This window comes from Jaculus jaculus, chromosome 10, assembly GCF_020740685.1.
Source record: "Jaculus jaculus isolate mJacJac1 chromosome 10, mJacJac1.mat.Y.cur, whole genome shotgun sequence".
Classification (NCBI taxonomy): domain Eukaryota; kingdom Metazoa; phylum Chordata; class Mammalia; order Rodentia; family Dipodidae; genus Jaculus; species Jaculus jaculus.
The window spans coordinates 68,883,194-68,898,949 of record NC_059111.1 but is presented as its reverse complement, the minus strand read 5'-3'; the positions used below and the strand labels follow the sequence as shown (position 1 = coordinate 68,898,949).

At 41.5% G+C, this 15,756-nt stretch overlaps 1 protein-coding gene across 5 annotated transcripts in view; it reads right to left on the bottom strand.

The window, feature by feature from the left end:
- Positions 1 to 2,953, bottom strand: part of Nxph1 (neurexophilin 1) — a 311,960-nt gene extending 309,007 nt beyond the window's left edge. For 2 of the 5 annotated variants that reach the window (XM_045160758.1, XM_045160757.1), the window contains exon 1: positions 323 to 457. Coding sequence is in view for 1 of the 5 variants with exons in the window: in XM_004656184.2 (XP_004656241.1) it covers positions 323 to 376 (54 nt within the window). In the remaining 4 variants the exon portion in view is untranslated. Of the gene's footprint in view, positions 1 to 322; positions 487 to 1,333 lie in introns of those variants that run through there. The other 3 variants (XM_004656184.2, XM_045160756.1, XM_045160759.1) reach the window with 3 other exon arrangements.
- Between the last annotated feature and the right edge of the window lie 12,803 nt (positions 2,954 to 15,756).

Here is a 15,756-nt window from a genome sequence, read left to right as displayed (position 1 = left end):
TGTGGATGAACTACTAGGAGTCCCATGTCTTCCATCCTTTCTCTTTTGCCTTTTCCCTCAGAAACATCCCGTCCTGCTACCTCTTTGGATTCTGAACATCTAAAGTGGGGAACTGGAGTGAGAAATAAGGATGAGGACGCTGAAAAAAAAAAAATCCTGCAGGAATCCAGAGATGAGCTTCCCAAAGTTGTTAATTCAACATAGTCACCAGAAACGCTGCTGTCGCTGAGCTGGCGGCATCACCCTCCTCCCGCAAGCCCCCCAGTTCCTTGGCCTCCCGGCCGGGTGGAATTTCAAAGGCAGGAGACTCGCCGCGACTTACCAAGTAGAAGGTGGGCTGCAGGAGGAGAAGCACGTACCAGCACGCAGCCTGCATCCTCCCGCGTTTCAAACTTCCTTGGCGGTGCCTTCGCTGAGTCTTTGTTCCTTCAAAAACATAGATCCACCTGGCATCCACTTTACAGAGCAAGGAGCGCACTCAGCAGCCTAAATACAAATGAAATTAGACATCCCATGACCACGCGGGCAAGGTTAGGCTTGGTGATCAAGTAAGGGAAAGGAGATCTTGGCGGGGATGGGGAAAACACAAAATACTGGGAAGGGGGTGCGAAGATTTGAAGAGTGAGCAAATCCAGCGCCTGGAGGAGAGAGCGCGCCGTGGTCCGCGGGCTTGCGAGCGAGTGAGGGCTAGGGCGAGGGGCTTCCTGCTCCCTGCGCTTCTCCCGTGCCAGTTCCCAGACGGAGGAGGCCGGAGGTGGTGGGGGGGCACACCGAACCGCGCGCAGGCTGCTCAGGAGCCCAAAATGTTTCTGCCAGCGAGACCTGCCCCAGTGTTGGATAGTCGAGCGAGAGGCTGGAACTAAAGGCGGCGGCTGGTTCCTAGCCAGCCCTGGCACGGCTTACACACGTACACACCAGCAGAGAGAGACAGAGAAAGCTGTAGCCAGATTGAGCTAGAGGCGCCCAGGGAGAGGAAGGGGTAGGTAGAACTGACCAGAATTAGGTGCCCCGTATCTACGCTTGCACAGTGAAGTGGGAGGGGGGTAGGAATGCAATTTGCATACAAGAAAGCAGGGCTCAGTTTACCCATTCCATCTCCCCGCACACAGAGCCACACAAGCGTATACAATAACATCTCTGGCATTACTTTTCTGAGCCAAAGGTTGCGAACTTCTAGAGTGGAAACCTGCCTGGGGCTGTGGGTCTCGCCTGCCACACATGCTTTCTCCACCAGCCAGCGTCTCAGAGTCTCTTCCCTGTTACCCCTTCCTGGTGATGACCATCCGGCCCCAAGGTGTCCCTTCTGATAACAGTGAAGGAGACCGCTACGTACCGCACAGGACTGGAGGCGAATGCGACGAGCAGGGACAGCTCTGAACAGGCTCCATGGAGGACCTACAAGGGCCTGGCCTCTCCAGCGCCCGGGACGTGCCGTCCCTGGAGCTCCGTCTCCATGCCCGGGCGAGGACCTGACCAGCTGCCTGGTCCAGCCTTGGCGGTGTCAGTGTCCTAGTGCCTGGGTCGCGCTCGAGATTGGTTCTCGGAAGCCAAGGTTTGGCACAGTTGGGTTCACAGTGCCGGAAACTTAAGAAGCAAAGAGAAGGAGGGGGGAGTAGAGAAGGAGAGAGAAAAGAGAGAGGGAGGGAGAGAGACGGATGCACCGGGTTGCTGCGTCCGGCACACCAGAACTGCCAGTGCTGGCACTGGGACGAGCAGCCTAGGACTCACGGCTTTCCGCGGTTGCCAGAGAATGGTCGAATGACTTAAGGGGAGGAGACTGAGCAAGTCCTCTTGACTTGAACTTGAGCGATAAGAAACTGGCCTTTCGGAAGAAAAGGAAAGCCACACACAAGGCACGGGCAGTCCCAGTTTCTGAAGGAGGGGCGTGGTGGCCAGAATCTGAAGACTGCGAACACTGGGAGCGGCTGTGGCTTCACCAAAGATGCTGAACGGCCGGGACCCGCTGGGTGGTAACGGTGTGGGCGCTGTCCTAGGTCCTGCCCGGCCACCGGGGGTCGCTCTGGAGAGCGCAATTTGCCCGCACCGAGGTGTTTATTGCGTTTTGTCCGCAAGGCTGCGGCTGGCCGTGGCTACCTTCCTGACACACACAATTACATTGGCACGTGGGCAAACGGTTCTTCAAAGACTAATTAATACCCCCGTGTAAATCGATCCTGTTCCCGGGCTCTCGACGGGCCTGGCCCGTCTGGAGAAGTGATTCTGGTGGCGTCTCTGGAGGCCGCTGCGTCCCCTCCCCGGTGGGCTCAGGGAGGGGCCCAACTGCCCGGGGAGTATGGAGGAGCGCCGCGGCAAGGTGCGCCGGGCAGGGACCGGTGCAGAGGAGTGCCAGGCGTCCCAGCAGGCTTCCGGAGGGGGACAGCCACAGGAAACCGCGGACCTGTGGCTGCGTGGCCAAAGGCGGGGATGCTGTAGACCGCCAGCCATTCAGCGCGCGACAACTGAGAGGACTGGGCGACCTTGGGCTCTCTAGAGTTCCCTCTAAGAGCTGGGGAAAGCGAGAACGGTGCTGGGGGTGGGATGGTGTGGTTGAGCTGTGATCATCTCTCCTGGGTATGGACAAATCCCCCTCAACCTGCACCTCCCAGGCTTCCTTTCTCTTGTCCTCTCCTCTTGTCTCTCTCCTCTGCCCCTTCGCTCCCCCTTCCTTGCCTCTCTACTCTCTGCTCTCCCCTTTCCTCTCTCTCCATTCAACTGCATCTTTTCTGTCTGCCGCTCAGCATCTTTCTGCTTTCCTCTGCCCCTTTCTCCAAATTTCTGACTTGGTCTCTGCCTTCACTCTCCCTATGTCTTTATCACGTTCTCATCATTACCACCTAAATCCTATTCTGTCCTTGTGGCCTCCACACTCACCAGCACAAAACCTTCCGAGAACAGCTTCTCAGTAACCAAAAAAGCTTGAGACAAGCCCCCTTTCTTGTAGTGGGATGCCAGCACCCCTTCTCCATGATCCCACTTCATCCACTGGGGTGAGCCTCACTAAAGACCATTCTCCCCCTCTCTCCTCCCAAGTTACTTTTGTCCTTCACCAGAATCTGACCTGGACTGACACTCACTGCAGGACAACATTTTAGTATTAACCTATATGAATTGGCTTAAAATTTATCTCACGAACCTGAGTTCATAACACCAGAATAGAACCGTGGTTTTTAATGAATCTCAGGTTTTCTTTTCCCCAAGTGTGGCTTTTAGACACCTCAAGCTCTTGGCTTTCTGCTTCAGTCAGTCTGGGCCGAGATACAATGTACCATTTAGACAATAGGGCCCACATTGGCCACAAGTTGGATCTGGAGAACACAGGTTTCTTCTCCAAACATAGCAGTGACATTAGAAAAAGTCCGATGCCCTGGAATAGCTGTCAGAGGACTCCACTCTCCATAAAGCTGTAAATTGTATTCCACTGCAGGACATAGTGAGTGCACTTTGAATCTATACTGCCTGCACACACGAAAAAGTTATTTCAAAAGCAAGATCGCCTAATTAAAAAAAATTTTTACCCTTCCATGGTAACCACTTGGAATTCTAGGGGGCATATGCAAAGTAAGACACTGAAGCATTGGGACTGACTGTGACTCTAAAACTCCACTTAAATAATGCACCATGTACAGAACACAACTTCAGAGTTGACTTGGTTTTTTACTAACCAGTTTATCCATGTTTTTTAAAAGTTAAAATAGGGCTGGAGAGACGGCTTAGCAATTAAGGCACAGGCCTGAAAAGCCTAAGGACCCAGGTTCGATTCTGCAGGTCCCACATAAGCTGGATGCACATGCATCTGGAGTTCTCTCTGTCTCTAATAAATAAAAATAATAAATCTTTTTTTAAAAAAGTTAAAAGAAAAGGGGCTGGAGGATGTCTTAGTGGTTAAGGCACTTGCCTGTGAAGCCTAAGGACCCTGGTTTGATTCCTCAGAGTCCACATAAACCAGATGCACACGGTGGCACACCCATTCTCCCTCTCTCTCTCTCTCTCTCTCTCTCTCTCTCTCTCTCTCTCTCTCTTTCATAAGTAACTTAGCTTTTAAAAACTTTCATGTTTTTAAAGTTTAAAGAAGAACAAGTAAAATTTTAAAGTGTACATATGAGACTAAGGGGTGAAAACAGGTCAAATAAGCCACTCCTTGTCCCATTCCACCCTCTAGAACTCAGAAGGCCATTTTAAAACTGATCTTCATTAGGTAAAGCTTCCAGGCCCTCCCAGGCTGGGTTTTGGAATGAGAGTTATAACAATCAGGTACAGTGCTATCAGATCTGGACTTCTATCTGACCTTTGGGAAACAAGAGTGAAAAGGGCCAACTTTAGGGTACATAAAATTCTTGTCTAAACTCATTCAAAAACATTCTGTCTCTTCAGTTGTGCAACTATTAAAAAATGCAGCTTGTGAAATAGAAAGATGATCAGGGGCCTTAAAGTCTTTCTGAATGGTACTGATTATTTAAGAAAAGCACACAGGAATCTAGCAATGGGAACTAGTCAGACATTGTTCTATGACACAGGGCACCAAGGAGCTTTTTATGTTAGTAACCTGAGAACTTCTGCCCAGTTATTCAACTTTTACCAGACCCTACTAGATATTTGGTCTGGAATATGAAACAACAGTGTTTTGCCAAATTTTGTATTGTTACAGACATCTTCATTTTTCTGTAGTACTCAGAAAAGTCCCTGGAGACCAAAGTAGCAGTAAAAATTATTCCATTATTCCTGCTAGTGCTCTTTGATTTGAATGGCATAATATTGGTGGGGAAAGAGAAACGGATGGCTTAATCAACCCCTTATTTCCTATTGTTTGCTTTTAAAATGAAGAGAGCAGGTCTCACACATTCCTCTGCTAAAGTACTTGAGTACTCTAAAATCCATAGTGACAATGATCCCACAGTGATCACAGTGACTAACAAAACTGTGATTATGCTTAAGGAGGATAGAGTCTGTGGTGAATTACCTCTAACTTTATTGATATTGGGAGTCCTTTTGGAAATCATTCTTCTCCTAAATTGTGACTAAAGAATTCAATAGGTTGGCCTCACAAGGAAATAATGAAATTAAATAACTCTCCTGATAATTTTAATAGGAATATAAATTAAAATTAATTTGAAATCTACTGATCATCTTGTTAAATATAAATACATTTGGTTTATTTCTTGAGGTCATTTGTCTGACTTCTCTTTGACAGAGGAATGGGGTTAAAGTGTTGAAGTTTAAGTTATCTTGGGGCTAGAGAGAAGATGGAAAAAGATTAACTTAGAATTTAACAAAATAAGGTGAGTCCTAACATAAATTTGTCTTAAACACAAGAATATCATCATAATTTATCCAGAATCAAATCAAAACAGGAAACTGTCCTTATGATGTTCTAGTCCTGCTTAAGCTTCAGAATGAATGCTATTTCCTTGTATATAACACTGCATTGTGCCTGCTTTTTCTAATCACACATGCACGCACTTCCTCGTGAACCCATGGACAAAGCTGTGTGTCATTCTGCCCAGTATAAGCTGACATTTGCACATCATATTGGCCTTGGGCAAGTGACTGAGATTCTTCTAGTCTCAGTGCTCTTCTCTAGGCAATGAGGAAATAAAGTTAGATGATGAATAAAATCCCTTTATTCGGTTCTATATAGTTAGTGGGAAGTCATCCCTAGCTTAAAAAACTTAACTATGCCACAGAAAGCAATTACATTATGATTTTCAAAGAAGCAATTTGAGAAAACATCTTGTGTAACACTTCAAAGATTATAATTCAAGTGTGTCTGTGCGTTTTAACCAGTTTTATACTCATTTCTTCCCCATCTTATCCTCAGAACTTTTTTTTATCTTTAGGTCAAGAGTTGATTTTATTGTATTAATCAGGTCACTTTCTTACATAAATTATCCTGCATGATTTTTTTAATGTTGATTTATTGGACGTTGCACTCAGGGTTATATTCTTACTATATTTATGAATATTTGTTACAAAAGATGCAAATTTGTACTCCTATTCCAGACTTCTTAGATGTCACTCAGAACAACTAAGAACCTCTCTGGACTTTCCACACTCCCAGGGATGATTTTCTAATATAAAGGAAAATCATTTGAAAAGTGATTTTTAACAGCCTAGAGTATTTGGGATTTCAATGTAGTTGAACTTGGTTAATAACTATGAGGCATGCTTGTTAAATCACCATTACAAGGATGCTTTAATAGTATGATCATTGGACAAGAGAGGAAAAAAAAACAGCCATCAAGTCCTAGAATGAAAGAAAGAAACTAAGAAGAATCAAAGGGCTTTATGCAAAAGACATTTTTTAGAAATAATTTATATGCTCAGCTTTGTGTCTATATTTCATTTATTCTGTTAGGTGAAGACAGAGGGCTCTTAGAGGTAACTTAATTTTAATTACACTCACAAACTTTAAAAAGAGAATGAACACAATCAAAGAAATTAAAGACAACCAATGTTAAAAAGGAAGTTGAATAAAAAAGATTGAAGTCATAGCCAAAATACCATAATTTTTAAAAATTAAAAATGGTGACTAAACAAACATTTGCAATATAATCTAATTACAGAAATTTGCTAATTTGTTAATTGATAGTTCCCTACAGCAGAGGTATGAAAGACGAAGAACTTGATAACCAATATTCTGTGAACAAAGTAAAATACAGTATTTGCTTTCAACCAGAAATAACACTGAACATCTCAACCACATAGAAACAGAAGAAATCATGAAGACAAAGGGTACCCAGCTCTGTAGTGTTCCCAGCTCTGTGGTGATGAAAACTGAAAATGAGTCTTCATTGTCTAACATATCTGGTATTTTAAAACACAGATTATTTTTCAGGCTTGTATCCTGATTTGGCAATATGAAAAAAAAAAAAAGAGTCTGAAGCAAGATGACTTAGACAGGCTGGGAACAAAGATGACTACAACTAAAATAAAAAGATAAGAATATTTTGTTTAAATGATGGTATGGTGGTTTGATTCAGGTGTCCCCCACAAAGTTAGGTATTTTGAATGCTAGATTTCCAACTGACGCAAATTTGGGAATTAATGCCTCCTGGAGGCAGTGTATTGTTGAGGGCAGGCTTATGGGTGTTATATCTAGGTCCCCCTTGCTAGTGTTTGGCACATTATCCTGTTTCTATTGTCCACCTTATGTTGGCTAGGAGGTTATGTCCACCCTCTCTGATCATGCCATCATTTTCCCTGCCATCATGGAGCTTCCCCCTTGAGCCTGTAAGCCAAAATAAACCTATTTTTTTTTCCCACAAGCTGCTCTTGGTTGGATGATTTCTACCAGCTATGCAAACCTAACTGCAACAGATAGATTTTTACAAGGAAGCTATAAGCTTTCACTTTCCTTTTTAATGCCAAATAAATGAAAACAGCTATACTGGAATTTACCATAATAAACATCAGAGGTCATGCCATAAAAATCGCATATTACATTTTGCTTCTTTCAGATCCAATAATAAAATACCTTTGATAAAGTTCAAAGCAAAATGATTCTATATCAACTTTTGTGTTAAATGGTTCATAAGTGTCTCAAAACTGTGGTCTGCAAGAAGATACTTTTTACCACTTATCCTGTACCAGATAGATGCAGGAACCATGCTCTGGGGTTTATTCATGTCATCCCACTATGATAGTAAGTTCATGAACATGAACCAACAATTGAAAGGAAGCCTCTCAGGTTACATAAAAATATCTTCTTCATTCTTGTTTTCCTAAAGGGTTGACTTGGGGCAAATCTGAGGATCATTAAACAGTGACTAGAAACTCCCTCCATGTTGTAATTGTCTCCCCTGTTTTACTGTCAGCACCAGTATTCTCTGCCTGAGCTTTTCAACTAACCCACCTAGCAATTCTTGCTCAGGCTATGCATTTGTGTACTAAACACTGGTGGTACTCGGCACCCTCAGCACTTGATCAGGATTGCTGCTTCTCCTGTGCAATTCTTTCTAGTCCCATGGTTTTGTCAATTATTGACACTGATTAGCACCAAAGATCCCCCTTGTGGATCTGATACTTTTATCCAGTCAAATATTCAATACCCTACATGTCATTGTAGATGTCCTAGAAATACTTCAGATTAACATGCCTAAAAGTTTAACTTTATTTCAATATATTGAAAATAGATCCCACTTGTTTGTATGATTGACTGTGGAATTTTCTTATGCTAAGACTAAGTCCATGTGTTTGGCCAAGAGGTTACTAGTGAAAGGAGAAGTAGATCCTACTTATTTATTTCCATTCTCAATCAGAGCCTTGAGGGGAATAGCATTTTTCTACTTGCTCCTCCAGCCATGAAGAGACCAACATAAGCAGAAAGAGGCCATAGCCTTCAACATGGGACCCAAAATGCAAAACTACATGAAACAACCCAGAGCCTGGCCCACTATTTGGAGGATAGCTTGCAAACTGAACTGCAGTCCTACAGACACCCCAAGTCAAGAACAAATGTTTGTGGCTTACCTGTCAATGTTGTGAGGTTGTTTTGAGTATCATCACAGCTAATGCTGAGTAGTTAGCAGCACTAGTTCTACTCTGGAAATCTTAGGCATCAGATTCCCTTATTCTTTTGTTTTTATTCTTTCTGTTTTCTACATCAAACAGAAAACCACCACCATCTCTCCTTTGTACTCAGATATCTCTCGAGCATCTCCTTTCTTCTTTATTTCTGATACTGTTCTTGACTCAGGTTGGTACATTTAGTCATTGGGTCTCTGGCAGTGGCCTCCTAAGCCAGTCTTCCACATTTCACATTTTCAGTTTCTATCTCTATAAATATACTGAACAGCCACCTCCTAAGATTAAAATGTACCCACATCACACATTTATTTAAATTTCTTCATAAACTCACTATTGCTTAAAGAATCAAGTCAAATTCCCTAGCTGGCCCAGAAGATTCCTTATGAGATGACTTCTTCCTCTTCATTTCATCTCATTTTCCCTCATCAAGTGCATACCTCACTGTCCTCAGTAAAAACACCTTTAGAGCTTCTAACACACAAGATGTGTCCCACTGCTACATCTCTCTTTTGCTCTGATTCCTCTCAGCTCAAACTCTTGGTGAATATACAACCTTTTCACAAAACTCTGCTCAGAAATTACCTCCCATTCTCTCCATTTTTCTCAAGGATTTGTTCCCAAGGCCTGCTATTAAGTTGTGTGCACCATGCTATTTATACAATTGTCTCCTCTACTGGATGACAAGGTAGAGGCTGAAAGTTTAGCTATACTCAGAAAGCCCGGAGTCAAGAAAACAACCTTGTAAATATCATACAAAAACCCAGCACTGAGGAGTATGAGGCAGGGAGATTGTCAAAAAGAGCTGGGAGAGGTATAGAAACAGAAAAGGAGTGTGAGAGAGGGATAAAGGGAGGAAGAAAGGAAGGAAGAGAAAACATAAACATATCAGAGACCAGAGTAGCAAGGCAGACAAATCCCAACCAATAAAATGAGAGAACGGAGCCATTTAAGAGTAGGTGGCCTTGGCCCAAGCCCCACCCATCCCAGCACTCTCAAGATACTCTTTTCAGAATCAGAAACTGAGCAGGAAATTTGGCTGAAATGCATTATTCAGTAATTTGACCCATTATCCGCACTTATATCCAGAGCAAGTGAGCATTGATATGAAAAAAGATTCACAATCTAAATTCTTCATTTGCTCACATAGGAACACTCCAAATTCTATCTCACATATCAGTTACTTCCCCACTTAATATTGTACTGAAAGCTTTTTTCCAGTCAGTCTCTACCTCTTCATTCTGGACTAGGCAAAAGAGAGAATGGAGATAGAGGGAAGAGAGTCATGGAAAGTCCTGTGAACACCATTACCATAATCACCTCTAACTCTGAACATAGGAGATACAGTAAGGCATATCCATAGGAAACTGTGCCTTAGGCTTTGCAGCACTAAATTTTCAAAGGAAAGAGAAACTACGAAGTACTTTTTCCTACTACAATTCAATTCTTAGGCATGACAAGCTCCACTGGATTGTGTCTCCTCATCGCCATGGTCTCCTTAGCTCCCCCTTGAATGATACCTCCATTACTCCACTAATAGTCAAAGCATATTACACTAGACTCTGGCCTTCCTTCACTTTAAGTCTGGGGTATATGTCACCAATAACTAATCTATGAAACAATACTTTCCAGAATGTTTTCCTACCTTTGTGATAATTTCTTCTTATCTCCAGTGTTTTCTTCTACTACTAAACACCCCACGTAGACAATTTTCTTCTTGCCACCACTCTTCTTTGACCTAAATGGGTCAAATACCTCCATTCACCACAGCACATCTTCATGCTATATTCTGCCATTCTGATGAAAGTGATACCTCCAACATAATGGTCCCCCAATATACACACATACCTGTTAATAGCTCCCTAATTTCATTGGTAGCATGTACATTTTTTATGCCCATAGACTTCATATGTCAGCGTTAACCTCCTTTTTTATTTACATCTCATAGGCCAGTAAGGCATATTGTCTGGTTAAGGCTTCTTTCAAAATATCTCTCGTATCCACCTCCATTTTCTTGATAGAAGTGGCTGCAAAAGGTAAAATCTTCAGGACTTAATTTCTTGGTACCCATTGTTTTGTAACTTGCTTCCCAGTTCCCACCAGAGTACCATGAGTCTTACAATACAGGGACTGCATTGTTATCTCTCCCATGACATAATATGAAGACTTGTGCCTAGCATATATGCTCAGTAAATGTTTTCCTCATGTGTGGATCAATTATTTCCCCATCTTTGTATTATTTCTTTTAAAAGTACTTGCACTTTTACTTCTACATGTACAAAAAATGTTCAGATATTTATCAATTGTGTAAGAAACCACCTTTCTCATGATCTAACTCAGAAAAATGTTAAGTGACAGAGAGAAACACAAATCCTTCTTAGAGTCTAATAGAATATTAGGTCAAGTCTGTTAGTACTATCTTATTTTCTCTTTCCATCCCTGAGCAATCCTAGAGCTAGAAGCTATCTAGGATGGTCCAAGACATAGTTCTCAAGCTTTAATTTGTGTAATTTCTTCTGTATAAGGTTTATTAAAAGATGCATTCCTAGGCCTCACTTTTGATTGTGATTTACTTGTCAGGGATTGAACACCTAAAAGGATACATGCTTGCAAACATCAGGTGATCCTGATGAAGGTTGCTAGAATCAATATTGAGAAGCCCTACCCTAGAATATAGTGGATTAGAATTTAAATGTCTATCTCAGGGAGTAATAACTGGAACTCTGTGGCAGTGATAGTGTTGACCAAAGATGTATTTACTCCAAATATCAAGATCAATAACATAGACATGCTAATTCACTTGGTTTTATATCACAATATCACATTGTGCCCTATAAATATATGTATAATTATTTGTCCATATAAAATAAAATAAGATTCTTTTAAGATTTAATAATAGTATTCTCAGTAATATGTACATCAGACTTTCCTTTTCAATTATTTTGGCTTGAACAAAACCTTAACTTATCTATTATGTTGCTTGCTTTCATGTAACTCAATACAAGTTAATTGTATTATCATGTAGACATAACAGTAAACAAGTAACATATCAGGAAACTTACATTCTAGCAGGGACAGACCATAAACAAAGTATAAGCTAAAATACATGCCAAGTTAAATGGTGGTAAGTTCTAAAGAAAAAAATGAAAAAGGGATGAGAGACAGAGAGCTATAGAAGTGAAAATGCAGGCACAACTTTAAATGGAATGATTGTAGACAACCTCACTGTGAAGTTGAAAACTGAGTGAAGATGTAAGGATGAGAGGAAGCCATATAGATATTATAGATAAAAGTTTTTCAAGTAGAAGGAAGAAGTGGAAAAAAAAAAACAGACAGAAATACCCATCATTGATTAGAGAACCAGCAAGAATGCTGATTTTCTAGGGAAGGGGTAACTAAGAAATAGAAGAAGTGACAGGTTGATAAGCAACTAAAGGCACCGAAGCCACTTGTCTTGAAAAGTTTTTATAGGATACATGACTCTGGTCAGAAATATGACATTTTCCAACTCACATTTCAACACAATGATTGTACATACTGTATCAGTGACAACCTGAAGGCTTGGACATGGCAATGCCAGCACTCCAGGGGCAAAGACAGAAGGATCTCTAGTTCAAGGGCAGCTTAGCTACTGTAGCAGACAGCTTCACATTCACTGAGATGAACTTCCAGACCAGGCACAGTTATAGAGGAAGGAATATTCATTAAAGTTTGCAGATCCAGAAGTTACACAATGGCAGAAGGAACTGGCTCCAAGCCAGTTTCACAGATCCAAGCAGAAAGAGAGAGAGAGAGAGGGAGAGCGAGAGAGAGAAAGAGAAGAGAAAGAGGCCACTAGCCAAAAGCCACACTGCACAACACACTTCAGGAACTCCAGGAGGAGCTTAGACACCTTTCATATCTTTAAATTGGAATTTCAAACCCACCACCACACCTTAAGATCCACCCAGTGATACCTCCTCCAGCCAAGCGGCTGCAGATTGGAATTACAAACTGATAAAATGCTGAATATATTGGGGCTATCTATTCAAACTACCACATTCCACTCCTGGCCCCAGTAGATTCAAAGTCATCACACATTGTAAATTGTATTCAATACAATTTCAAAGGTCCCCACAGTCTTTACCAACTTAAGATAGTTCCAAAGTCCCAAGTCTCATCTGAGATTTAAGATTGTCTCTTAGCTATGAGTCCTGTAAAATCAAACAAGTTAAATACTTTCAACATATAAAGGCACAGAGTACATATTTTCAACTGGTATAAGGCATAGCAAGGAGAGACTAAAACAATGCAAACAACCACCATCAAGCAAACATTAAACTTCTGCAATTCAAGTCCGATATAACCAGAGATTGACAGTCTCCAGATTTTCCAATTCTGCCCTTCCAGCTGGGAAAAATAACAATGAAAACATTCCATCTCAGGCCAACACTTCACTCCATGGTGGCCCTTGCACAGTCCTGGTATATCCAAAACATATTTGGGTCTTCATGCCAACCGTGGTCCATCGTCCAAAGGCTCTTCCAGCCTATCAGGGCCATCATGCTCTGCCTCATGCCACATCTTAGCAATGGCTCCTGGAACTGTATACAACTCATGACCACTTGACACATTTTCCATGCTTCCAAAACTAACATCAAGTGTGCAGGACACAGTCATATTCTTTTTTTTTTTTTTTTTTTTTTTTGGTTTTTCGAGGTAGGGTCTCACTCTGGCTCAGGCTGACCTGGAATTCACTATGGAGTCTCAGGGTGGCCTTGAACTCACAGCAATCCTCCTACCTCTGCCTCTCGAGTGCTGGGATTAAAGGCGTGCGCCACCACGCCCGGCTACAGTCATATTCTTAATTCAGGGACGAAATACATCATGACCTTGAGGAGAAAATTCTTTTTCCAGTCAAATCTTTCCAAAAGAGTTTGTATTTCTATCATACTCTTTCCTTGGGCATCATCTCCATTGTTTTAATGTAAAACAGTTGGGCCATCTTTCTTAAAATTGCTAATGTGTTAAAAAAAAAATAGCACCTTTAGGACCCTGAAACCAGTCTCAGCATTTGTAATTTTAACTTGCTTAAGGTTTTACAACTTAAAATCTTATATCTCTCAGTCTTATATCTTTGGCCAAGCACATCAGTCCATTACAAATTTAGCCTTGGTCAAACTCTCTGAGCCTGGCCAGTAGAACACAGTCAGCCCTTATACCAGTAGCCCAGTTCCAACAAATTTCTCTGGCATCTTTTCTTCCATTCAGAAAGTTCATAAGCCAAACCTCCAAGTTCAATTCTCTTGCCTTAGCACTTTCAAACTCTCATCATAAAAACAAAAGTTCCAAAAGGCCAAAATCCACATGGTCAGGTTTATTTCAGCCCACATTCTGGTACCAATTACTATAGGAGACAGCTTCAGATTTGCTGAGATAAACTTCCAGACCAGGCATAGTTATAGAGGAAGGGATATTTATTGAAGCTTACAGATCCAGAAGTTCCACAATGGCACAGGGAACTGACCCTGCTTTCACAGGTCCAAGCAAAGAGAGAGAAGCTACTAGCCAAAAGCCACAATGAACAGCACATTTCAGGAACTCCAGGAAGAGCTCAGACATTTTGCATATCTTTACATGGGAATTTCAAACCCATCACCACACCTTAACATCCACCCAGTGACACTTCTCCCTGACAGGTGGTGAAGATCCAAACTACAAACTAATAACACACTGAATATGTTGGGAACCATCTATTGAAAATACCACATATACAAAGCAAGAGCTTGTCTCATAAATGAAAAATGAAAGCAAAAACATCATGAAAGAGAATAAGAGTAGCAGCACAAAGGAGAGTCAAGAGGGCATTCAAACAATCCAGACAACAGGTCATGGCAACTTAATGGTATGGAATGGATAGAGAATGATAGGACAAGAATAAACCCATTCTGTATAATTTTAATGGGAAAGATTATATAGCTTGCTGAAGGATTAAAGGTGTAATGTCAGAGACATCATTGTCTATGAAGGATTTGCCCTGAGTGTCCCCCAAAATGGATTCTTCATGTATATGTGTGTGTATGTATATGTATATGTGTATACATACATACATACATACATATATATATACATACATATATACATATATATGTATGTGTATATATATATATATATCCTGGAAGAAGGAGGCAGACAAAGGAAGATGTGGAGTCACCAGTTTGAAATGATTGCAGACATCCATGAGAATGTATTCAATTGTGAATTGTGTCTGAAAAATTCAGGAGGAATGTATAAAATGGAAACAGAAACCTAGGCATTATATGCATTCACACAGTACTTAAAGGGATGGACATATCAAGGGAATCAATGTAGATAAAGAACAGATTCCTAGAAAACTTCAAGATCAGAGAGCAAGGAGGGTTGTTTGGAACAATGAGCCAGAACATAAGCACTCAGTGATGTCCGAGGAAGCCAAGGAAGAAAAGTGTGCAACCGAATCAAATGCTTCAGTGAATCGGTGAAGAGTGAAAATGACAAATGAATTTAGGCATGTCTAAGTCTTTGGCAACCATGGCAAGGCCAGTTTGTATGTGGATATGGAAGAATCTTTAAGGGCATTCAAAAGACACACAGAAAGCCAGATGTGATGGTGTATACCTTTAATCCTAGCACTCAGGAGGCATAAATAGGTGGATCACCATGAGTTCAAGACGAACTTGAGTGAAATCCAGCTTAGCCTGGTCTCAAGAGAGACCCAACCTCAAAAAAACAACAAAAACAAACAAACAAACAGAACGAGAGAGGATGTGCTGATAGTGAATACAGATCACTCTTTCAAGAGGCTGTTTGTTCCTCTTAATTTCCCTCTCTGTGAGTTTCTATAACCACACAGGACCAATATCTTATTATACTTACTTCACTCACGGGGATGCTAAATTCTTCATTATGATCATATTGTCTTCCTGACTAATTTGGAAGCTCTTTGCAGAGAGAAACATCTTTCACATCTGGAGTGACCCCGTTACAACTTTGTATGAGTCTATGGCTGTAGTGAATAGTTAAAAATACACAGTAAACTAGGTAAACTCTAATGACATCTCACCCCTTTCCCTAGCTCCCCTTCCTAGCTATTTTAGGCTACATTAGATTTCTGCTTCTTAATTTGACCTTTAAGGATGTTCACAAAATGGCCTGTTCAAATTTGGTCTTTTAGCATTTTCTTATATAGCTCTGATTTAGTCAAAATAGTTTATTGGC